The sequence below is a fragment of the Hippocampus comes genome, unplaced genomic scaffold (genome assembly GCF_001891065.2).
Source record: "Hippocampus comes isolate QL1 unplaced genomic scaffold, H_comes_QL1_v1.1 scaffold118, whole genome shotgun sequence".
Classification (NCBI taxonomy): Eukaryota; Metazoa; Chordata; class Actinopteri; order Syngnathiformes; family Syngnathidae; genus Hippocampus; species Hippocampus comes.
This window is the reverse complement of record NW_017805461.1, coordinates 1,197,003-1,222,600: the sequence shown is the minus strand read 5'-3', so window position 1 is coordinate 1,222,600 and position 25,598 is coordinate 1,197,003. Positions and strand designations below refer to the sequence as shown.

Here is a 25,598-nt window from a genome sequence, read left to right as displayed (position 1 = left end):
ATACATAAACATACTATATGGATGTACAGAGGTGTCACTTTGGTTGATATGTACAATATGCTATCAAATATAAGATGCACTGATGTATATTCATTTCAGTTAACACATTTTAGAGCATGAATCCCATACACACAAATTCGTCAAACAGTCTTTTATTGAAAGTTGTTTTGATGAAAAGTTCTTATCGGGTTCCAATAGTAACTTGCCAGACTCTGATCTGGTTGTCGGTGTAGCCAGCAAACAGGGTCTGTGTACACACATGCACAAATAAAAGGGAGGAAAGACATGTTAATATGAATCTGAAATGGCACTATGTTGACAAAAAAAGAAAAAAATCAGTTGCCCCCTCATATTTGCAGGACTGTCACCAGTGTACATCAGAATTTGAAGTGAATGGGAATAATCACAGGGGGACTATCACTTTTTACACATCTGTACATGTACCTGTCCATCAGCAGACCAGGCCAGAGAGGTGCACTGCGGGGGTTCGGCCTTGCTGTTTGTGCTGATCACCTCCTGTCTCAGCTCATCCACAATAATCTTGCCCTCCAGATCCTGCAGAAATGGGGAAAAACTGAGTAAACACAGAGGGACTTTGGCGAGGAGAAACTTTTTTTTTTTTTAAACAACTCAGAAACAGCCTCTTTATCATCAAATAATACAGTTGGCAATGGAGTCTCATCACTGTCACACTCAGCAACTTTAAATATAACCAATATGGCTTCCAGAGTATTAGAGTCCTTTACCCAGATTTTGATACTGGGGCCGGTGGCGGCGCACAGCCAGTACCGGTTGGGGCTGAAGCAGAGGGCATTGATGGTGGCACCGCTGTCAAGGGTGTAGAGGTGCTTGCCCTCGTTCAAGTCCCACAGCATGGCCTGACCATCCTGAAGAGAACAACACAAACATGCTGCAGTAACGCCGTCAATGTATTCGGACACAATGATGACTTTCAGGGGCGCTTAAGACTCAGAAACAGCCTCTTTATCATCAATGATTAAACAGATGAGTTAAGAGTTCATCACTGCAAAACCCTGCAAGACTGACCCAAAAACTCCCAAGTTGAGTTTACCTTTCCACCAGATGCACACAGGGAGCCATCAGGAGAGACGGTCACAGTATTCAGGTAACCGGTGTGGCCGATGTGGTTTGTCTTGAGCTTGCAGTTGGCAAGGTTCCACACCTTTGGGTGGGGACGGGGAGACGTTACTAATACGAAGGTCACACAAAATTCATTTGAAGCTGCACAGCGTTGTGCCCTCATACTGAAAAGTGTTTCATCAATGTATGACACTAAGATAATACATGCAATTTAAAAAAATAATCACCGGGCAAAGGGAAACTGACAAATCCGCACTTTAGATCAGTATGTAAGGAACAGCATACCTTGACCATCTTGTCCCAGCCACAAGACACAATAATGGGGTTGCTGCTGTTGGGGGAGAAGCGCACACAAGACGCCCACTCGGAATGGCCTTCATCCTGAAAGGGGAACAGAATCCACATCGTCTCTTTGCTGGAAAAACCTTGGTTACATGTATGGCCTTATTCAAATCAAAGAGTGCATGTTGATTTTCGACCAGGTCAGTAGGGCAGAATATTTTTGGAATCCAGTATTCTACCAATTACCTCGACGGATAATCTAATACGAAATTATTTTGCATGATCAAAAATTATCTACACACTTGCAAACACATGTGACGGACAGGTCTGATTTTGGGTCCATTTGGGGCTGCTATTCTCACATTCTACATTGTACTATGACTTGTAACGTATGTGGCTTTACAAGGTGGGACCCCGGCCTTGTGAGTGACATAGGCTTCAACAAGTGCAAGTGAGTTAGCTGTTCGCATCTGGCTGACCGCCAGTCTGCGTGTTGAGTAAACGGGTGTCAGAAGCTAGAATATATCAATTACATGATTTCATTACTTTTCATTCAATAAAGCAATTCAAAGTGCACCGACCGCTCTTTAATTCAACTGCAAAGATCAAATTCTGGCCATCCACCTGGATCGTGTACTTGCAGACTCCAAGTGTGTTCCACAGCTTGATGGTCTTGTCCCGAGAGCCTGACACAATTTGGCGGTTATCGGCAGAGAAGGCCACACTCAGGACATCTTTAGTGTGGCCAACAAACTGGCGGGTGGTGTTGCCACTGTGGAGACATTGCACCAGTGTTGACATTAGGCATGTAACAATGCAGTCGTTGTAATTACTACAGCCATTAAATGAAAAACCTCAAATAAATTAACACACCAATAGCGGTAGAAGTCAGAAAACTACCAAAATCTTAGACAAACTACAGCATAATCAATGTGCTTCCCTTTTAAACAATACTTCCTCCAAAAGCATCAATCTCAAGGTGTATTAAAAACACCCACAAGACTGTTAGGCCTTGGGGACTTTCATTCAAAAGCATTATGCAGTGTCTTACCGATTCCGGGTTTTATCAGAGGTAAACTTCTTACTAAATTTGTAACAATTCATGTAATGAGAAATGTCAGGCACATCTTCAAAGCCCATACTCAACTCAACTGTATTTATAGAGCACTTTCAAACAGCCATGGCTGCATACAAAGTGCTGTACATGGAGCAATTACAAATACAAAGTGTTATGCTTTATTTATGCTGTTAGGGAACTTAAGTTCGAGTTTCTCAAAGTTGGACAGCAAAGCCCATAGAAAAGTGTTGCGGGTACACTGAGCAGTCGGTATAAATTAATCCTGGAAATGACAACAGACATGAATGGGCTGAAGGTTGAAAGTACATCCGTTAAGGTATCGTGGAGCAGAGGCTATCACCTTTTCCGTATGGCCTGTACTTACGTGCTGAGGTCCCACAGACGGAGGGTGCTATCCCAGGCTCCAGACAGAGCAAACTGTCCGTCGGAGGAGATAACAACATCGCTAACAAAGTGAGAGTGGCCCTTCAAGGAGCGCTGAGGGATGCCGTAGTTTGTTTCATCACGGGTCAGCTTCCACATGATGATTGACTTGTCTGTGAGGAAGAAATACAGTAAGTCTTCAGGTCACGTCGACTTTTCACTCGCCACATTAGCCTGAAATGCTAACGTCAGAAAAAAACCCTCTCCACTCAGTTTGCGTTACACAACAACCTTTTGATTTTTAACGTTGCGTGTGCTTCTTGTGGTTGCTTTAGATTTCAACAGGAGCATTTCAGTAGCATTGTGGTTCATTTGACGATGCGACGGCCAAGTCGTTAGCCGTCTAAGGCTAGCGTAGCCATGTTGGCGAAACCGGCGGGGGAACCTCACCTCGGGACGCCGACAGAATCATGTCGGGATATTGAGGCGTAGTGGCGATCTGGGTGACCCATCCACTGTGCCCCTTAAGGGTCCCCCTAACTGTCATCTGCTCTGTCATTTTGACGTCGATCAGCGAAGCCTTCTACGAGGATGGATTCGGATTTTCAGAAGTCCAAATTTACCCTAGCTCCTCATTGCATCTGGGCACAGAGGAAAAGGAAGTCAAGACCCGGATGCAAAAACTATGAAGGGCGAGAAACCGTCAAAGGATTCTGGGAAATTTTGACGTCATACGTTTGGAGAAAAGACAGCAAGCGGCAGTAAACAGGGATTGTTGCTCACGCAGATACAAACATTTTATACTAAATTGGAGTGCGATTAATCGATGTAAATTTGGAGCATATTTCATTGAGGTTTTTTTTTCCTGTAAATTTATACAGTGGATCAATAAATCTGTGCTGTGGGAATTAAATAATTGAAATGGGGAAATATACATCTTTATATTTTATGAATCCTACACTGTTACGTACATTAAACTTAGAAGTAATTCATTCAAACTTTTATTGAGCCATATGGCACGTTTTACAGAAAAAAAATTTCACGGCACACGACGAAAAGTAAAACGTGGAAATCATGCTGTAAACTGAAAGAATGATGATTTCTTCTCATTTTATTCACAAATTCACTGCAAATTGAGCCTGTTGAAGTGAATACGTTGCTGTTCTATTGTGTGAAAGGCACAAGGTGGATACAGTACACAGATTTATTGTACCTTCTGCCATCTAGTGGAAGCGCATTTAATTGGTCAGCCTGTCACTATGCGTCACTGGCATTGGACAAAGATTGTTTTATCATAAAACTCTTTAGACCAGGGGTGTCAAACATACCGCCCGCGGGCCGGATCCGGCCCGCAAAGGAGTTTAATCCGGCCCGCTAGATGATTATGTAAAGCATGGTGTCAAACATACGGCCCGCGGGCCGGAACCGGCCTGCAAGGAGGTTCAATTAGGCCCACAGGATAATTTAAAAGTGAAAAAAATGCATTAAAGACAGAATTAATATTTTTAATAAGGTGCAATTCATTGAGTATCCGCAAGGGGACACTGTTTTGATCAGAGAAGAAGACAACAGCAGCCTCAGTCCGTCACTGTGACAGACCCATGACAGCAGACGCTATCAATAGCACTCTCACATTTACACATTTAATAGCACTCTCCTTAGTTTGTAAGATTACATTTAGATTTTATATGCACGTGTAAATGGTTTAAAACTTCCTTTCTTTATGAATCTCGTTTAATCTTAAAGTGCATTACTATATTTTTCAATACCAATTACTTGTTAATGTTTGTACAATCAGTGGGATCATTTGCAATGCATATATGTGAATGATAAAAGTAAATTGCACATTTGTCGAAGGAAATGTAAGGTGCTTCATGAAATATTTTGTAAAAGATATGTTCATTAAATTTCAACATTTTCCTAATGTTCTTGTGCTTCTTTATACCAAAACAAAGGAAAGACATTGTTTTGGTTATTTATAGCAAAGTATGGTATCATTTTAATGGTCCGGCCCACTTGACATCTACCAAGGCCGTATGTGGCCCACCATGTGAAATGAGTTTGACACCCCTGCTTTAGACCAAGGTTCGAAATTCGATAATTTTCTGCGACACACACGATGAACTCTCATGACACATTGGGCGGCAGCACAGCGGTTGGGAATCATTGATCTAAATAGGTACTGCATTTATTATTGATGTTTCATGGCCACTGGACCAAACTGGAAAAAAAAACATGAACTAGTTGTAAGTAACAAATGTATTGCAAAGGAGATACATGAATAAATTTAAAAGTTATTTTGGATGGCATTTGTTATATCTAATTCTGAAGTCTTTAAAGTGATCTTCAAAGTGTTATACCATACACCAGCTCACTCCACAACAAAATCATTGCTGAGGTACAGTTTTGTGGTCTTTAACTTTTGTGTCCCATGTAGATGGACATTCTGTTTATTTTTAAACATTGATTTTGGCAATGGCCTTGATTTTGGTGCTTAGAGATCCAAATATTTTTTGTTGTAGATGCAACTTGGTAAAGAAAAAAAAAATAACCAATGAACTAGGATGACATACAAAGTTGCTCCCATATGAATGCATTTAAATGCAACTCTTTTTTTTTTTAATTTACATTGCTGTACAGAAAATTCTGCAAGGAAGAAGTAAGAAATGTGTAATCGTTATGTCATTTTGATCACTTAACTGATTTTGAATTTCTTGATACCTCGTTACCCTCATAAAATATTTATTTCTTTTTGCTGCCAGGGTGAAATGTTGCAAACATTTATGGTGCCATTACTGGAAGAACCTTATAATTTGCTCCAAAATAAGTAAAAGTATATATTCATGTTTGTCAGCAACCACGTGTCTAACAAACACCCTTGGTCCGTTGTTTACTGTATACGTTCCATGTCAATGTACCATAAAAGTTGTTCAACAAAAGAAGCAGGCTACATAACAAAGTTACTCCAAATGAATCAGTTAACATTTAGAATCGTGTTGAATCTGATAAATAATGTCATAGTCATCAAAAAGACCTGTTGAGATCTCAAATACAGTAATCAAACTGTTCCGCTCACAACACATTTCTGCAGTTGACTTACAAAAGCATGGATCAAAGTAAGTCCAAATTTTGATTGATAACCAACTGACAGCACCACAAAAAAAAAAGAAAAAATATATCATTTTCAACCAGCTTTATTTGATATTAAAAACAGAGTGGTCAGAGGTGATGTAATGTCACTTTTCAGTTATGAAGTTTTCCAGACCAAACTATTGCCAACATGTTATGGAGTTAACTTGATAATCAATTATACAATATCGGAACATATGAAAACAGTTCCAATGAATTTGGAAAATTGAAATCAACATTTGCCTTCAATGTCCTTGTCATAGCACATTTGTGTGAGATTATTCAAAATAGTATCTTAAATGTCTTAACACACTCATGCAACAAACAACAGAAAACTGAAGCCAAAACCTTTAAGACCTTCTCTGCATGAACCCAAACAATATAGTAATGGTTGCAGCCGGAGGGTAAGGCTGGAGACAAAAAAAAAAAAAAAAAAATCTATTTATGTCAAGTTAATTGAAATGCATATGATGTATGGACAAGGAAAGCATAAACCCAGAATTTATTTCAGTCATGATAAATTGACCAAGTTATACATTTTGACAATAATTACAAAAATAGCTTAATTCTGTTTCAACCAAATACACAACCAAACATTCACACAAAGTGAAGCTAATACTGTGAAATTATTGGCTACAACACCAAACAAGACATTGTGCTAGTTACTTACTCCATTAAGTCGTAAAACTGATACAACTTGCAAAACAAATTCTAGTCCTATGTTAATTGCCAGACAACCACTCAGCTTCCAGTCAAATGGAAAAACTTTATGCTTCACTGTGACTTTAAACTGGTTCAACATTTGTAATTCTCTCATAATGTTTGCATTATATGTGTTGTTACGGTAAACTTTTCATGTACAGACAACCTTTCATAGAACTACATAAATCAATGTTTATGTCCAAGTAAATTGACTTGAACATACAACTCCTTTTATGATTTTTTTTGTTGCATCAGAATTGAAATTTGACACATGTATTAAGTTTGTATTATTTGCGTTGGTGACATTTCAGTCTGAATATTGCTGATGAAGAAAAATAAAACAAGAGGCAAGACAGAATAAGTAGGTCATCTATACAGCAAATTGCAGTCAAAGTTGTACAAGTGACATTCAACATCGTAGGGCCATTTCAACTTCCTATTTGCCATCTATTGCAGCATACAAGGAAATATTATGACTGAATTGCAATTCTGTATCATAACCAACTAACAGTTAAACGATTTCCGACTGTTCGGTGGCACAACAAAATGTTGGTTTACCCAATGTTCTTAAATAGCGAATGTACTTTTCTGTTTACAAAAAAATGTAGTTCTGTTGGTATCATCGCTCTTTTGTATACATCTAGCAAAATAATTGTATTTATCCCATATCTTGAAATAATCATGCCACATTTAAAGAAACTTTGCAAATATAAAATAAGTCCAGCGAACTTAACAATTTATCCCGGCCCTGTAAATGCCTTGCAAGGGCAAGAAAACAACCAATAACCGTCCTGTGACCGCTTGGACTACTTTATAAAACCTTTTTGTGACAGTTGAAACACGGCCCACACAAAGGCAGCATTTCCGGCATTCAAAGCCAGTGTTTGATTACTAAATAAAACTGAATTCCAAACAAAAAAGTTGGTAGACATTTGACCAAAATAAAATAATAATTTAGTCAGTCAGTCATCAGTTTAAATGACTAATATTAAAAAAAAAAAAAAAAAAAAAATACAAGGAACACACAGCAGCAAGAGAGAACAAACCTGTTCATCTGGGATTAAATGACCATGATCAGTCAAACTAAATTACACGTGGTAATGGCAGACTTGAGGATAACTAAAAACTCAATCAAAAAAATGATGAAGCTGATTCGCCTCACTGAATGATGCATTTATTTACTATGAATACTGTAACGGCTCCTTCAAATCAGTGAATAAACACAGCAATGCACGGGAATGCAAAATGTAACAAACAGATTTCCACTGCCACTTATGAGAAAAAAAAACAGTCAAAAAAACCTTTAAAAGAGTGCTTGAAAATCTATTATTTCTATTATATTCATCCACAACATTGGTTATGATTATGCAGTTAATTTGGGAATGTCTTCACTACACTGCCAAGTAAGTGATGACTAAAATCATAACGCGCTGTAAATCCTTCCCTGTGTGCCAGTGATGTCACACCACATCGTCAGCAAGAACTTCCAGGGGATTGTGGGAGTGGATTTGTCGTCTCCTCCGGGAGAGTTTCCGTATTGGAGGATTCAAGTGTTCAGTAGGACACGGAGGCTGTGCAGGGTGTGTTCTGCTCCATCAAGGCCAATTTGCCTCCGTGCCCTCTGCCCCTTTAAAGTGTCTTTTTCCCCAGCAGGCACTCCCGCTCGCCTTCATGGCTGAATGAGACGCTTGCGTTTAAGCTTCTGCCTGGCCATCTCCTCCTTTTAGAAAACAGAGAGGACGAGAAGAGTGACGCACACTCCTTCATCGGCCACTGCGAAGCTCTATTCAAGCATCCGTCAAGCCGAGGAAGTCAGACTTGGTTAGTAAGGCCGTTACACTGCAGCACACTGCACCCAAACTGCCCTTCGAAGAAAGAGTCCCACTTCCAATTCATTATTATATCTATTTTTTTGGTCGAAGCATGATGTTTGATAACTCAACAACATGGATCGCTTGAGTTCTTACAATACTGCAGAGTTGTCCATGTTTCAATATATTACATAAAAACGTTTATTTAAAAAAATACAAATGACAAGTTGTTGGTAATCAGCTGCAATATACACCAAAAACAATATGTACAGATTCCATGCTGCTGGTTAGTCATAGCCATCACTGCAAAAGAAGAATAGAGGGGATACACGATTAGTTGTTTGGTCATCACATTAACATTATGTACTATTTTCATTAAACTTACCGATTCAAATGTGCAAATGTTAGAACTACACGCGCACACACTGGACTGCATATAAATTATCCCCGTGTCAAGCAGTTGACTTGAGTGCTTAAATATAAATTACAATTCCAATGAAGTCAGGAGGTTCTGTAAACTTAATAAACCCAGAATGTGATAATTTGCAAACCCTTTCCAAACTAAAAAAATTGAATGCACGAGATGACATGTTCAAACTGATCAACTTTTTTGTTTTTGCAAAGAGTCACTGAATTTGAATTCAATGACTGCAATGCATTAAAAAGAAAGCTGGGACACGTGCATGTTTACCAATGTGTGACATCACTTTTCCTTTCAGCAACAATAAGCTTATTGGAAATGAGCACACATTTTTGAAACTTTGTCGATGGAATGCTTTCTCACTCTTCCCTGATGTATAGCTTGAGCTGCTCAACAGTTCGGGGTCTCCATAGTGGTATTTTGTACTTCATATGGCGCCACACATTTTCAATGGGAGGCAAGTCTGGACTGCTGGCAGGCCAGTCTCGTACTGACACTCTTTTTATGACAAAGCCATGCTGTTGTAACAATGCAGAATATGGTTTGGCATTTTCTTGCTGAAATAAGCAGGGTCATCCTTGGAAAAGACATTGTGTGAATGGCAGCATATGTTGCTCCAAACCCTGTAAGTACCTCTATGGACAGAATTTCTAGGTGCAACCGAACCATTGAGGGGTCCGGTTTGGTGGCCTCATTATTGCATCTCTGCTTTTGCAGATGATGTAGTGCTTTTGGCTTCTTCAAGCCGGTATCTCCAACTCTCACTGAAGCAGTTCGGAGGTACGTGTGAAGCAGTTGGGATAAATATCAGCACCTCCAAATCTGAAACAATGGTCCTCAGTCTGAAAAGGGTGGAGTGTCCTCTCCGGCATCTTGGGGTCTTGTTCACGAGTGAGGGTGGGAGGGAGAGGGAGATCTACAGGCGGATCGGTGCAGTGTCTGCTATGATCCGGAGTTTGTATCGGTTTGTCGTGATGAAGAAGGAGCTGAGCCAAAAGGCAAAGCTCTCAATGTACCAGTCGATCTACGTTCCTACCCTCACCTACGAGCTATGGGTTGCATGACCAAAAGAACGAGATTCTGGATACAGGCGGCCAAAATGAGTTTCCTCCGCAGGGTGTCCAGGCTTTCCCTTAGAGATAAAGTGAGAAGCTTGGACATCCAGGAGGTGCTCAGAGTCGAGCCGGTTCTCCTCCATCTCAAGAGGAGCCAGATGATGTTGCTCAGGCATCTCATTAGGATGCCTCCTGGACGCCTCCCTGGTGAGGTGTTCCGGGTATGTCCCACCGGGGACGCCCCAGGACACGCTGGAGAGACTATGGCTTCCAGGTGGCCTGGGAATGCCCTGGGATTCGCAAGGAGGAGCTGTAAGAGCTGGGGAGAGGGAAGTCTGGGCTTTGCTGCTAAAGCTGTTGCCTCCCTGCGCCGACCCCGGATAAGCGGTAGAAAATGGATGGATGGATGGATGCACCATTTTTATTTTTTACAATGTTCCAACCTCATTGAAATTAGAGCTTGTAATTGTCTTTTTTAAGTTGTAATTAAAAGCTAACATTTTAACAGAAACTGTATGCCCTGTTAGAGTTCTCACCTTGTGCCAGCAGCCTGGGATTGGCAGCCCATCATGTCCCTGCAAAATAACAAGAGATATCTTCATTAGCAAGCCATAAAATGCATAGGAATTTAATAAGTTTTTGCTGCATTATTACAGTGGACATAAAAAGTGTACAACCCTGCTCAAATGAAAGGTTGTTGTAAAGTGCGTTTGATACCCAAATAAAGTTACGTTGTTTTTATGGGATTTTCCTGACATGTTATTTGCTTTTGTTTGTTTGGGTTTTTTTTGTAGCAGAAGCCTTAAGTTGTTGTTTTTTTTTGTTTGTTTTTTGCAAACACTGACTAGTATTTGGAACTGTTCATAATTGCTCCACTTTGATTAAGGCCCCAGTTCCAGTTGAAGAAAGGCCACAAAGCATAATGCCGCCACCAACTATGCTTGACCAGGCCCGATGCTCCTTCTAAGCAGATAATGCACGGTGCATAGGACACCATCATCTGTGGGAGCTCCAATTTGCACAAAGGGACGCATTGTGATATCATTGAATGCACACGTCTTGCATGAATGCTGTGACATGTACTTGACATGTCATTCAAATATCTGTCAGAACCCCTGAAAAATTGGGTGGGGTGAGGAGGCATCATCAGGATTTTCAGTTTATGGCACCCAGAAGGGTAGCGGCGGTCCTGTGTTTGACTGCAGGTATGGTGTTCTTTTAGTGATGGCCGAAATATTCAACCTTGCTTTCAAAATTTTGCAAAGCACTCTTGATATCTCCCAAACCCATGTGGGACAATACTGGCTGTTCATTGTAAACAGCCAGTAAGTCAAGGTGGAATGAATCATGAACAGTTCCAAATACCACGCAGTTTTAGCACAAACTTTCAAGTTTCTGCAAGAAAGAAAAACATGTCAAGAAAGACAATTTATTTGGGGTTAATCAGAGCACTTCAGGTAGCGGCAGGTGTGCGCTGACTCCCATTTGAGATAAGTTGGAAATTAATTTGATAATTCTGTACACAGCCCCATGCCCAAATAAGAGGGTATAGCCATTCATGCAACTCCTTCATCGCAGCATAATGCAAAACCATCTTCTGTTTGAACAAGTATCTTATTATTTTTTTTCCAAATTTGAAGGTTTTCATTATTACTGGATGTAAAATACAGTTAAACCCTCCAAATTTTCACACTGGCCACTTTGAATTTGTATTTGGTGAATTGCTATGTTATAGGTGAAAACCACACAAGTGGCAAAAGATGACATCTTCTATACAATCTTCCTCATTTCATTCCCAGCCAGAGGGTACTCAGTCAATCAAAAAAAGCAGGGTGAGATTAATTTCTTTTCAATGAATAAGTATAACTAATCTTGACGTAGATATTCACATTTATTAGCGTCACCACAGCGCCAATGGCATCGAAGAAAGACCCATAAATGAGAAAAACACACATGAATAGCCAAAGTACAGAAGAGGCAGGAGCAGTGATACCGTACCACAGGACAGGGGGCCACAGGGGCGGAAGGAGGAAGAAGAAGAGGTGGAGGAGAAGAAAGTGCTCCTTCCACAGACAGACCTTTTTTCTCATCACAAACCTGTTAGCAAGAGTCAATTACACATTCACAACTTGGATGAAGAAACTTGCAGAGAGGAAGAAAATGGCAAACAGTCACAGAGATACACGAGAAACACAAAAAAGTAAAACCTGAGCGATACATTAAGAAGTGGTCGGTAATATGGATTGGAGGTGCCATACCACAGGACAGGGTTGGTCTAGGCCTGGAGGACCCTGCTCTCCCTTCTGACCCTTCAGTCCTCTCTTTCCTACACTTCCTCTGTCACCCTGAGCAAAGAGGAAACAGTTCAGAATCAGAATCAGAATCTCCTTTATTGTCATTGTATTACATACAACGAAATTTGGGTGCCACTCCTTAGTGCATTTAGTAAAAAAATAAAATAACGGGTTAATAAATACAAAACTCAACAACAACACACAACAGCAGCAGCAGTAGTGGTAGTAGTAGTGGTAGTGTGGAACTGAGGCTTATATTGCACACAGGACACATATTGCACTTGAAATGGCTCAGATATTGCTCATTTTTGCACATAGTGAGGTAAGTGAGTTTAAGTTTAAAATGCAGTAGTTTTGATTATTTTCTATGGTTATTTATTGCAGTTATGGCTCTCGGAAAAAAAAAAGAAAAACTTTAACACACTCAGGTTTCCTAAAAGTAACCGACATTTATTTATACTGCTATAGTACCAGTAATATAAGATTAATCACATACAAGAACATTGATAGAAAAAATTAGAAAGATTAAAATCTCTATTTTAATTGAACCTGTCAGAGGGGTACTGTCTCACATTTCCCCTGCTCACCTAGCTAAATGAGTTACAGGGGTCAAAATATTGGGAACAGATCTCACACCATGCACTGCAAATTACAGCCACAATGATAAACTACAATATATGGTCAAACTTGAAACAAGTTATTACTGACAACGTCAATGTATCCCACGGGCCATTCGGTAATTGTTTTTGGACAATATTTGGAACATTCCGAGCTCACAATATTAATAATGTTATTTTGGTTTTAAAAATTATTTTGGTGATAGAGCTTCAACATAATGGAGTTTCAACAATTACAGAAACATCAGAAAGATTCTTCTCATTATCACTGCTGTTAATTTCGGGCAGTTGTGGCATGAACCCCTCGGGCAGTTGTCTAATACACTGTGAAGAACAATATGGTATGCACCATTTAAGTTTGATCCAGCTGTCATTTGATTTTGCAATCGCATCAAATATTGATGTGTGTCATTAAAATGATCACTGGTTCTACACCATTAGAAAACATTTCTGGATGTTTTTTGCGTACCAACCTTATCTCCTCGTTCCCCTCTGTCACCTTTCTCACCCATTAGGCCTGGGAAGCCCTGCAAAAAAAAAAAAAAAAATCAAGAGAGGTCAGAGGGCAGCTCCTGTGCAGGATAATTTGAAACGAGCCAATTGAAATCCTTCCTGAGACACTCACGTCAAGTCCAGGTTCCCCTGGCCTGCCCTGTGAATAGATTCACGTGACTAATTCGTCAGTACGAAATTTTACAATGATAGAGATTCAATTTGTGGAGATGATCGGCGGCCTACTTTTTCTCCTTTTGCCCCTGGAAGGCCCACTAGACCTGGAGACCCAGGTATACCCTGCAGGCCGTCCAATCCCTGCGATTATAGCAAAAAAGCTCATGGTCATTGCTGCTTCATGTCTGCTTTCTTTACAATACGCTTGCATCGGCTGGGCGTTACTCACTTTGGGTCCTGGAAAACCGGTCTCCCCTCTCTCCCCCTTTATCCCAATTCCTGGCTCCCCCTACATTGCAATACAGGAACTTAAGCACCAAACAACATGACGCAGCAGCATCCACTGAATACCTGGGAGTTTGCCTTTCAAACTTACCTTTGGACCGGGCATTCCATGCAGCCCCTGAAAAATACTGTATGTCAATCTATGGTTGCTGAAATGTCTTCTCCTGCTTGCAATAATGATAAGAGCCCTCACCATGGATCCAGGTGACCCAGCAACTCCCGGTGGACCTGGTGGGCCAGGAGGGCCAGGCTGGGAAATCATTTGAACCTGAACAAATAAAAGTCAAAGGAGCACGAGGGAAAATCACTTAGACAATGGGTTGCAGATAATACTGGTCACCATTCATCTTTTTGCCTCATCATTCTGTGAATTTAAGTCAAGTCCACCATTGCTAGAAAATCACTTAATCAATTAGTGGCATGTGATTTGTGACAATACCTCTTTCTCATAAATGAATAGACAGTACTATTTTGACATTTGAGAAGACATCAGCATCTCTCAGTATTCACATTCAGCTTCTCAGGAAATTAATTTTATTAGTTGCGTTTCATAAGGAGAAATTACACTGTAGTTTAAAAAGACATGAGTGAAAACATCAAGATGAAAAAAAACTGCATGTGTGTGGTCCACTGACCAGGTTGTCGTCCAATCTGCAGTCTCCCTTTTCTCCTTTCTGTCCATCCATGCCCTGTGTGACAAAGCTCAAGATGAGCTCGAACCAAAACATCTCTCCGTATGAACAGTACAGTGCAAACTCCAGCAATCATGACAAACACCTTGTTTCATTACTAACTCTCTGACTGTGTTAATTAAAATGGAGCATTATTTTGTGCTTTAGAGATGAAAGTGGACTTTCCTGAAAATTCTGGAAAATACAAATACAAATCTCTCTCTCTCTCTCTCTCTCTCTCATGACCACTTGAACGTGTTCCTAACACTCGCGTCTATTGCACGTATGTCAGCTTGCCTGTCTACCTGTTTGATCATTGCGCTGGGGCCGTACATGGCCGATAACGCATGAATTAGCTGACACAAAACGCTATTCAAATAATCGACATTCAAAGATTAATCTGCCTTTTGTGTGCACACGTGCACCCTTTGTGGCTTCCGTTCTCGTCGAAATTTCGAAATCTCCGAGATATGGCGAGGCCATGGCAATGCGAAGAGTGTTCGGTGTTACTGTTACTAGTGTTCGTGCCTCAACATGGTTACGCTCATGAAAGCAGAACAACGAACTCAAACGCGTGTTCGTTCAATGTTGTCAACTAATATCCGGATTCATTTTAGGCAATTTTCCTCAATTTTCCAGAGGAAATTTCATGAAAATTTGAAAATCCGAAATTCCGGGAAAATCCGGAGGACTTTCATCTCTAGTGCTTGTAAAGATACATTTGCTGATGTTGTTCCTCTATTGCATATCAGTAGATTGTGCAGCTGCCCCGAATTAAGTGACTCGTCAGAGTATTTGCTCACAACTTACCGCAGGCCCAGAAAGGCCCATCTCTCCCTTTTCTCCTCTTTCTCCTTGTGGTCCTGCCTCACCCACATCACCTCTCGATCCCTGGTGGAAAAAAAAGAGTACCGGTATACAAATTATTAATGATGAACCACCCCAAAAAACAACGTTTCCGTAGATGTACCTTCTCCCCATCTACCCCAGCTGGACCAGGTAAACCAAGCTCCCCCTGAAACAAAAAAAGAGCCTCTCGATTAATGAATGTGATGACCGAAAGTGAAGTCAGCCTACCAAAGGGTCATTAATCTTTCGTTAAACTCGAGCAGTGCAATATTTGGATAGCTGAATAATGATAATGATGGTAATTAGTATATTATTGAACTTACCTTTTCTCCTTGAAGGCCTGGGGGGCCAGGTGGTCCAGGCGGGCCCTGGTGAAACAAGCACCCAAAAAAGGTTTGGTGATGCTTTTGACCATTTACTGTTTTGAACCTTTTTCTGCCATGTTCACTTGCTCGCTGGTTAGGTGTAAGATAGCTAACTGCAGCTGGCAGCTACCCAAAACACCACAATGTTTTGCGCTTATATAGGCACTCGATCGGGAGTGACAGTGTGTTTATGTGGGACTAATACAGGTTTTCTCATCCAATTGTGGCTGATGTCTGCTTAGGATGTCAAGCTGCAAAGCATCAATGAGTTGATTCGAATGCTTTTCAATTCTTTATGATGCAATATAACAAGGCAACACAATGATTAGAAACACCTCTCAGTAGAATAGAGTGCTGTTCAATATCACTGCAATTGTGAAAACAAACATACTGAGTTCCTAAACAAAGATTTTTCTTATTCCGCCCTTGTATTGGATCGCTTGTTGATTTTACACTTGCCTTGATTACTTTTCATGCAGACTGACACCACTGGACAAAAACAGGAGCAAGTGAATATTCTTGTTAGTGTAACATAAACAAATAACAAGAATCCCCATGCATTCTACTTTCATCCAGAAGCAATTTGTATGCTGCTCGAGGAGTGGCAGCTCCCTTAAATCAGGCTCCAAAATCTCTTCATGTGCAAGGGTCCACAATGCCACACTTAATATTTTTCCCTTTGCAGTATTCGGTCATCTTGAATCAACAACATTGCCTCCTGGAGGTGTACATGCTGTCTAATTTCTAATGTTGTCTTTGTATCCCATTAAAGCCATGGCAACCATTGGTTGTTTGCAACCAAGCATTTTATCTGCACTCATCAAATAACTGAAAAAGGAAGGTGGCTCATGCAAACGATACAGAATGACTGGTATCAAGTGAATGTTAGAATGGGGCTTAAACCATGAAGGCTCATCACCATCTAGTTGGAACCAATGTGATGTTCCACACAAATGACCGATGTGACGTGATACTTCCCTTTTGAGAGACTTCTGATAACATCTCAGGTTCATGTGTTTGCAGAGTATTTTGAAACCATAACGTATTGCTTCGATAGAGTTGCACGCCGAGGGGAACCTCGCTCTGTTAGTAGTGGTTTTTAAATTAAATACACACTCCACGGCAGAGATAACCATCTGTTATTAGCGTGGAGCAGGGGGTGCAGTCGAGAGGGACGTGATGTTCTTTGTGAAGCATTCCCTTCAATTGTGCACCAGCTGAGTAATGAGGAACAGCACAACCACACAGAGACACCATGCTGCTCGATATATCGCGGCGCGAGACGGCATGAAAACACACTCAAAACAACGTGACAAAGGCTGTTGATGTTTCTGCATGACTGAGCATGCTTTTTGAATCTGTGCTTCACAGTTCTCCCCAGATGGTTATAGCATCAGACAAGTTCACAAAAAATCTTTTTCAATATGGTGCATAGAGTGAGATTTAATACAGTGTTTTGGACTAAAGGACTGTGCTTGTTCAAGCCTCTGTGTGAGTCTACTGCACAGGTTTTGTGGTATATCTTTTCCAGCGTGTGTGTTAATCACTGTTGACACCACCACAGACCATGCAAAAACTGTTGCGGATTACCGAAATACTGATTGTGTTGATGGCCTGCGAAACAAAGAAATCATGCAGCATGACCATTTTGCTTTTTTTTTTTTTTTAAAGTTGTCTTTGATATGTAATGAGCTCTGTGTCCACCCTCAAAATGGAATACACAGTAATACAAAGAAACCTCCAGAATTAAACACATTCCATTCTGGGACTCTGTTGTATTCCAAATTGTCCCAAGTTTGAAAAAGATTTTTCCAATAGGGGGAAAAAAAACATACCTAGAATGTGTATTTTGCATGGTATTAAGTATATTAACTGCTTGGCCAAATGAACTCTAAACTATGAAAACAAATAATTGAGAAGAGCTTTTCCAAGTTCCCGGTTTCTTGTTTAATGGTTATCATTGCACTTTCCTCTTGACCATCATTGGTATCTTTCTCTGATAGTGGGACCACAAAAACACAAAAAATGTCTTAAGTTGATCACGAGCTAATGATTTCCTGATATCGTGCATTAAAATGGTTTGAACGAGAGAGGGAAAGTGGTTAAGAAAATGGATGGATGCGTGTTTTGCTTAACTTTTGAAACATATTTTTCAAGAATATTTTGGTTGACCTCAAAATTCTATTAATGTACTTTTGGTGTATTTGACTTTGGTTGTTCTATTGTATCACAAAAGTGATATCATATAATTCAAAATGTCCTCACCTGGAAAGCATCAAGAAGCTTCCCATTGAAGTCGATGATGTCCGAGTGGCCCGCACTGCCCTTTTCACCAGGATAACCCTTAAAAAATACACAAAATAGATATTTAAAACACACACACACACACACACACACACACACACACACACACACACACACACACACACACAGTGAGAGTAAAAAAAATACAAAACACACAGCATAATAAAGTAAAATTTACAGTGAAAATAAAATACATTCACCGGCTTTAGGCTGCTTCATTTGTCATTAACTAGGCACCGATTTACCGATTTTTGAGAAGGGATTTTTTTTTTTTTTTTACTTCTGTCTGTTATATCTAAATTTGTGTGTGTGTGTGTGTGTGTGTGTGTGTGTCTGTGCGTGTGTTTAAATAATTACATTATAATGGCAGTGATTCCCAAAGTGTTGGTGTAAAGGTTTTGAGTACCACTGTGTTATGGCATAGCTGATGCATTTTAGTAATTGTGGGTCCTCCAAGAAGAACCAAGATAGCAACTTGTATCTCATGCTAAAAGGGTTTGGTAAACTGCTTTTGGGTGATACACTCACCATGGGACCTTGTGGGCCTTGTTCTCCTACTTCTCCTTTATCGCCCTGTGTGACACACATTTATTTGGTTAAATGCAGACAAAACACAACATACATATTCAAAATGTGAAAATAGAATTCTAATGCATGGTTTGGAATTGACCCTTTGCTACGATGTCTTACCTTTAAACCTGGCAGTCCATCCATGCCCCTCTCTCCTTTTTCTGCGATTCCGGGCTCGCCCTATTTCAATCACATAAGTGGTCTAGCATATGCCAAGTGGAAAGAATGTGAGAAAATCCGACAGTATCGCTAGATCTCTGTACCTTTGCCCCCGGAGGACCCTGTGGTCCAGGATATCCAGGTTCCCCATCTTCTCCCTGAGAGTGAAAAATAACCAATTCAGTCTTAATTTTTTTCAAGCACTTTGACAACGCAGAGAAAGAGTTTTGGACACATAGTGTCCAAATATGTAAGTCAGAATTAACCTTACCGACTTCCCAGGCAATCCTTGAGGTCCCTAAAGGATAAATATTTTTAGAAAGATGTTGAGAATTTCTTGTTCCGTATAAGTTAAGTCAGATAAAAATGATCATATTAAAGCAATAAAAATGTGAGTTTGCTTAAAAATCAAATAAAAACACAAAAATGTGACACATATTCACCTCAATGCCATCACGACCTTGAAAACCCTAAGGCATAGAGGAAATGAATTAGAATGAGTCACCTGTACTGATTGTGTTCTAACTTTCGCCACTAGATGGCAGTATTCAAAAAGGGAAACATCGCAGAATTGCAAGTACTGTAGATGGTAGAAGATAGAGTACTGCTCATGATTAATGGAGCAACAATGTCCAACAGAGTCCCATTAAAGGGGACTGGTCAATGTTAAGTGATGGCCTTCAGTAGATTTAATAGCAGCTGGACACTTGAAGCACATTTTGGACTGAACTGCTCTCGAAAATCACCCAAACCAACGGGGAATGTCTTATCATCACATCAGTTAAATTCTGGCAATCACTGAAGGCTCTTTCCTGCCTGAAAGTGACTTCAAAGTTTGGTATTACAGTCATTCCTTCATTCCATTTATTAGTCCTTCACATCTAAACGTATAGTTTTTGTATTCAGTATTGAGGAAAACTGCAAAGTTGTGGACGTTAAAATCAAACTGTGTAAAATGTGAAATTCGAGAAGCTCAAATGTTAAATGCCATATCCCATTTCTGGCAGCAATTGGGCTCATTTTAAGTCAACACAACAATTTGTGAGGGCCAGTTGGCCGTTTGAGCCACACAACATCTGTTATGAAGTCGTGCATGGCAGAGCATCTTATGCGCTTGCCAACTCGAAATATTGCACTGCGCTATTGCCCCACACATACATGAGCATGTGTTTTTGGGGCTATTTGAAACCTACAAAATACCCTATTAAATTCATGTTTAAGGGCCTCCACAGAATGAAAGACACCCAACAATAGGTCACCTTATTGATCACGTTACATGGGCAAAAAACACTTTTTCATCATGATGCAGTGCATTTCTTCACAGCAGCTAACTATCACCATGGAGACAAAAAGAAACAGCTATCTTTGTAAAGGCAGTTAATTCTATATAAAGCTGGTATCAAATCTCAGACTGAAGTTACAATGGAATGCTTTTCAGGATTTGTGCAGTTTGTACAGAAGAGTGCCTTCTAGTGCCCTAATTTGCCTTCTTGTGTAGAGTTTGCATGTTTTCCCCAAGGTTGTGTGGATTTTCTCCAGGTACTCTGGCTTCCTCCCTCAATCCAAAACCATCCAGGTTCGGTAATTTGAATACAATAAATTGTCCATAGGTGTGAATCTAAATGGTTGTTTGTCTAGTGTCCTGCAACTAGCTGGCGACCACTCCAGGGTGTATAACACCTACCGCCAAAAGTCAGCCAAGATCGGCTCAGCTCACATGTGATCCGAATGAGGACAATCACTATTCAGAATGGACGGGTGGACGGATGTTGGGTGACACTTTAAAATTACTGTTATTCTTTGATTTTACAGTTCCACGACTTATAGTAAATGACAGGACTGAGCACAACAGCTCAAACTCGTGTCTCGCAGAAATGTCTAAAAGCAGACATCTGCACACAACCTGGAAAAGCCCTCTGTGATACAGTTTTGTTTCACTGCTTGGAGTTTTCCACTTCCTTTAATCAGCCAGGAAAGTTGACGTGAAATTGTCTATGTCGAAGGACTTTCACTTTTCCTTGTCTGTTTACACTCATGGTCTCGTTGTCAACACACCAAATCAGTCCCTGAGCACTCCTGGGCCATGTGAGGGGAACATAAGTAGTCATTCCTTCGAGTAAATCAAAACTATTCAGTCTTCCATCCCATAACCGCAAGCTTTATGTTGCCACTGTGTACATTATGAACTGAGCTGTGGGAAAGTTATCTTGAGAAACATAAACGGCCTCAAGCGAGAGGCACGGCTATTGTTTGGTGGCGCAGGCGATCTACCAGAGAACTCAAGACAGCAGTGCCATATACTGGTTTCAGGGTTGCTCAGATCGGCTCCTGGAAGCAGAGTGTGCGGTCGATGCTATCGTGGGCACGAGAAGAAACTTGTGGCTGCTGTCGTATATAAAACAGATGAAGGCAGGAGAGCTGTTATGCAGCTGACTTTGGTTAAGCCATAGCTCACTGGCAGGCTCGGTTGAAGGAGAATTTACCATTGCTACGCGTCTCTCCTTATACTGTACACTGTCACTTGACAATTCAAGAATGACAGCCAGGAGCCTTATCCGTTTTAGATAATGCTCACTTTCAATTTACATGGTCAAAAAGATCTTCAAAATTAATATTGTGAGCAGGTGGCAGTGGTGTGGAACTGGATTGCATCATATTAACAGCTGCTTCTTTGATTTAGCTTTCATGTAGCTAAACCAAAATGCTGTATTTGAAAGGCCTCTCAGCAGCTGCAATAATTATCATACTGTTGAATTTGTGCACAACGAAGCATAATGGGTGTACCAAATGAAGTGTTTATTTCGACTAAACTGTTTTCTACCTGAGTCAAGTTTGCACATGCACAGTAAGATGGAATAGCCTATTGCATGAGAAGCGAGGGTGAATCGCTCAAAACGATGAAGGAAACTTGACTGATTATTTTCGATGAGACCTGTGTGGACTCCTGGAAATCTCTGGGCCCCAGGACAATTGCCTGTGTTCGGCTAACCGCAAGCCTCTTAACATACCGTCGACAAGATTGTTTGAGAGTGGGCCTGTTTGTGCATTAGGTGTTAGCTTGTCACATGACATCAAAAGCAAAGGCTCTTACTGGCTCTCCTGCTGGGCCACGAGGTCCATCTTTGCCGGTGTTTCCAGGGGGGCCTCTGGGACCTGGGGGACCTGGGGGGCCTGGCGGGCCAGCAGGTCCAGCCTGCCCTTGGTCACCCTGATGACATACAGTAAACAGAAGAATGACGGATTGAATGGACAAAACTGAAACACTTGTGAGAGAGATTTGTCTTTCCACATGAAAGCAAAATATTTAATAAGCAAAGATCCACAATCTAGAAAACATGTTCTTTCCATGTCAATGCAGCGCCTGCAAAGCTTAAACTGACAGACAGGACTGCCTATTGTTCTCTGTTATGCTATGTTAAACACTTTTGTACACTTGGGAGCATTAGCAGGAATGACGAAGTTTTTCTGGTCAAAACGGAAAAGTAAGAGACTGATTCTCGTGAATATCATAAAATGTAACAATTGATAATTGAAGTCAAAAGTCTTTTTAATTCAATATCGTGCAAGATTTCATTCAACTTGAACAATAACAGAAAGAAAAGTGCAGAGCTGATTAAAATGGAATTAAATTGCTTCGTTAAAGTGTGAAAAGTGAACACATGCCTTAGTTGTGGTATACCTTCAGAAAACGTCTCTGAAAGGTGCTTGAGTGGTCACCAGAGAGAAAGCCATGATCGTATCTTGGATAGACCATCTACAGAAGGAGCATTAAATGCAGCAAATGCAGGAAAGAAAGAAAGAAAGAAAAAGAAAGAAAGAAAGGAGAGGTCATGACGATCATGGTAGAGAAACAGCAACAGGGAAGGGCAGTAGCGATACAAAGACAAATCAGTGTGGAAATCGGCATTCCGGAAGCAGAATAGCTGTGGGAAGACCCTGAGGCAAGATGAAGAGAAATCTCTCAGGGTGGATGGTTTTCCTTGCCCCGCATAAAGAGACAGATCGGCGAGCAGCGAATACTGGGAGGCAAACCGAGAGTTCACTGCTCAGGACAAACCTTGACAGTGAGAATCTGATTACTGTGTAGTCCTGCAAATGTGCTGTAGTTAGGTGGACCCTGAGAAGAGGAAGTGACAGGTGAGCAGTGCGCACTTTGGATGTGGCTAGTAGAAGAAAGACATGGTACACGATGTATAGGTTACTCATGTACAACCGAAACATAGCGTAGACATCATTTGCAAAGGGTGAGATACACCATATGTACTAAACTATTGTACTAAGTGTCCCTTTACATCAAATGGAAGTGGAAATCCTGTTGCAGTCCCCTCGTTCGTCATTCAAGCCAACGGGTGTGAATGACATCTTTGGTTTGGTGTTTATTCTACCAGGTGGTATGATTTGATCTGAGATGTCTTCGAGCAGTACGACATTTAAGGCAACAACAACAACATTTTAAAAATGGTAAATAAAATAAAACTATAACACAGTTACTTCTCTAAGATTTGGAGCAGTTATGATTATGCTACACTTGTTCAGCTTAGCAACAAGTGGCTATGCAATTGTCTGACATGACCAGAAAAAAAAAAAGAGTGCGAGCAATTCTATTTACCATGTTGTAGACTTACAGTATAGTTCAACATGTATTTGTCTTGTGCATAATAAATCATAATTTGTTGTCAGAAATTTATCAAATGATCACTGGAAAATAACTGAAGCAGTAGCTCAATCTGTACGGACCTGGCCTTGAGACTTAAGGTACCCGCTGTCGATGTACATTTGTTGTTGGAGAAATGCTTGACTGATTTCCTCAAATGGCCACTGTCACATTTATTGTCTTTACTCCTCCATTAAGTACCAAGCGCCATTTAAAAGGAGGCTTCTATTTCAGAGGGAGCCTTTAATGGTGTAAATGGTGTTTGGAAAGGTGCAGCTTGGCACACTAATGTCCATTTGTTTAGTGGAGAACTGTTTCGTGCTGAGTGGCATGTGTAAACGTTTCATGAATGAGCTTTTATTCTTGGTTCCAATCAATAATGCAGTGCAGCTGGAGGCAGAACTAATTGTTCCCTGCTCATCATATGTTTTCATGTAAGAGATTTGCTTCTTTATCAGCCCGGATCTCATTAGTTTGTCCAAAAAATAGAACCAATTTGTCAAGAGTGGAAATGCAAAACAAATTAGTTTGTATCATACTACAGTATCTTCTGGAAACAAGGTTATAGTAAAGGTAATACCAGCTACTTGGAGGTCGTATCCATTATTTTCTTCTTTTGGGGGAAAAAAAGAGAAATCATGATTGGCGTACATTATGCACAGTGCATGGGGCGTCTTGACACCGGCCAATGGATATGCAAGAGGGAGGTCTGCGCGGTTGTGGGCGTGCTCACAGATGCCTCAAATCATGTCCAAAGCAACTTCTTCATTCTCTTTAAATGCTTTGTGTTAGACCAGTTGTCTACCTTGCGCCAGCCTCTCAGACGTGTTCTGAGCAGGAATAAGATTTACACTATTTGTCACCCAACTGCCAGGTGTGTCTCCAAGAAACTACTTTTGCTATGCCAGACCACCCAGCTTAGTGGAGACCGGTCTGCCAAATTGGCAAATGTGCGTCCTCTATAAACACTACTGTAAATACACACAATATACTATAAGATTTTGGGTGATTTATTTTCCGGTGCGAATGAAGCTTCCCTGCCTGAGGTCCTTTCAAAAGTCCATCGGATGTAAAAGAGAACGGAATGAATCTTTAAGAAAGAATGAAGGATGAACCGCCCGATGACAAGAAGAGTAATCTTCATCAGGTTTCTATTAACAGGCTGTGGAGATTGCAAGGCACTTTGACATTTTTCCATTTTTCAAATCTGTATCAACTGTACTGTTGACGATACCGCTCACACACATTTTCCTTACATGCCTCAAAAGTGTCTGTTTCACGTTGGGCCTCTCCTATCCCTCATTTTCATCAGCTTGATAGTAAGACATTAAACGACTGTGCCGTTGACTCCATGGGGAGCCAAAAGGAATGCTTTGGTCGAGGATGAAACTGGAATATGGCATCTCGTTTTTCAACTCAACTGATACCAACCAAACATGCAGTGACAATGTCCTCCATATGCATTGGAGCCTGCGATGGGAGGCGGTTTTATTCCTGCACTGCACATGACCTTTAGTCCTTGGTTGCTTGTGCTTTCAGGACATCCGATTATGTTTTAATGCTGCTGTTATCCTGTGATTGTCATTCGTACTCAAGACCACACTCTCACTTGACAAAAGGCACTGAAAATGATCGATTGATAGGAAGTGAAAGGTTGACAGAGATTCATTGTCATTTCCTGTTTTCAGTGTTTTCTCTTTGCCTCAGAGTTCAGAGGCGGAAGAGGCTGCTTTGTTGATATAGTAGGAAATGAATGACTGTGGAACTGCACTGTGTGTGCTACATAATTCAGCTGAAAATTATATATATCCTGGCCACATTTTGAGTTTAAGGGATTTTTAAAATGTTTTTGAATTGGTTAGCTTCAAGTGACATCGGTGGCATGTTGTGTTAAGAGATGCAGGCAAAATATGTTTCCAATAATCATTATTGTGTTATCGTCATTATTTTTAACATAGTCCAAAAGTACGCCTATCCTTCCTTGATACAGATATAGCCAATGTTCTCAATGTAGAGCTGAAAGGGGCGCTGTAAGTGGGAGACGAGGAAGGATGTATGGTATTTTCAAAAAGATATTTTTTGTCACAGGCTCCCAAATCCCTGGCGGCACCACTGATGAGAATGCTTAACATTAGGAGATTAGTCACCAGAATAATTTAGAATGCTGAAAAATATAACGCTTCTTCATTGTCCGGGACATTAATAACACTGGTCAAATG

General features: G+C 40.6%; 2 protein-coding genes across 9 annotated transcripts in view; both read right to left on the bottom strand.

The window, feature by feature from the left end:
* Nucleotides 1–136: 136 nt before the first annotated feature.
* rack1 (receptor for activated C kinase 1) lies at nt 137–3,496 on the bottom strand. The gene is made up of 8 exons (XM_019874822.1): nt 3,275–3,496; nt 2,826–2,997; nt 2,008–2,155; nt 1,387–1,482; nt 1,073–1,183; nt 747–887; nt 445–555; nt 137–247 (listed from the first exon to the last, which is right to left on the bottom strand). Exons 1-8 carry the CDS (start codon nt 3,381–3,383, stop codon nt 182–184), a joined length of 954 nt encoding a protein of 317 aa, XP_019730381.1. The 5' UTR covers nt 3,384–3,496; the 3' UTR covers nt 137–181.
* A 2,506-nt stretch (nt 3,497–6,002) lies between these two features.
* Nucleotides 6,003–25,598, bottom strand: part of col23a1b (collagen type XXIII alpha 1 chain b) — a 120,536-nt gene continuing 100,940 nt past the window's right edge. For 2 of the 8 annotated variants that reach the window (XM_019874814.1, XM_019874817.1), the window contains 23 exons: nt 22,405–22,479; nt 21,817–21,933; nt 19,169–19,195; nt 18,997–19,023; nt 18,830–18,883; nt 18,687–18,746; nt 18,525–18,569; nt 17,958–18,035; nt 17,283–17,306; nt 15,651–15,695; nt 15,449–15,493; nt 15,289–15,369; nt 14,443–14,496; nt 14,001–14,075; nt 13,899–13,925; nt 13,752–13,811; nt 13,592–13,663; nt 13,479–13,505; nt 13,327–13,380; nt 12,201–12,287; nt 11,941–12,039; nt 10,479–10,517; nt 6,003–8,375 (listed from right to left, as the gene is read on the bottom strand). In XM_019874814.1, coding sequence (XP_019730373.1) covers nt 8,325–8,375; nt 10,479–10,517; nt 11,941–12,039; nt 12,201–12,287; nt 13,327–13,380; nt 13,479–13,505; nt 13,592–13,663; nt 13,752–13,811; nt 13,899–13,925; nt 14,001–14,075; nt 14,443–14,496; nt 15,289–15,369; nt 15,449–15,493; nt 15,651–15,695; nt 17,283–17,306; nt 17,958–18,035; nt 18,525–18,569; nt 18,687–18,746; nt 18,830–18,883; nt 18,997–19,023; nt 19,169–19,195; nt 21,817–21,933; nt 22,405–22,479 — 1,323 coding nt within the window. In that variant the 3' untranslated portion in view covers nt 6,003–8,324. Of the gene's footprint in view, nt 8,770–10,478; nt 10,518–11,940; nt 12,040–12,200; nt 12,288–13,326; nt 13,381–13,478; nt 13,506–13,591; nt 13,664–13,751; nt 13,812–13,898; nt 13,926–14,000; nt 14,076–14,442; nt 14,497–15,288; nt 15,370–15,448; nt 15,494–15,650; nt 15,696–17,282; nt 17,307–17,957; nt 18,036–18,524; nt 18,570–18,686; nt 18,747–18,829; nt 18,884–18,996; nt 19,024–19,168; nt 19,196–21,816; nt 21,934–22,404; nt 22,480–22,782; nt 22,843–25,598 lie in introns of all 8 variants that reach the window. The other 6 variants (XM_019874818.1, XM_019874815.1, XM_019874816.1 and 3 more) reach the window with 6 other exon arrangements.

What these genes read in the sequence shown, in the direction of transcription:
- rack1 (XM_019874822.1), bottom strand. Translation starts at nt 3,383, where the DNA reads ATGACAGAGCAGATGACAGTTAGGGGGACCCTTAAGGGGCACAGTGGA. An exon ending in GATTCTGTCGGCGTCCCGAG is followed by an intron (nt 2,998 to 3,274) that starts GTGAGGTTCCCC and finishes TCTTCCTCACAG; the next exon opens with ACAAGTCAATCATCATGTGG. An exon ending in TGTGTGCATCTGGTGGAAAG is followed by an intron (nt 888 to 1,072) that starts GTAAACTCAACT and finishes TGTTCTCTTCAG; the next exon opens with GATGGTCAGGCCATGCTGTG.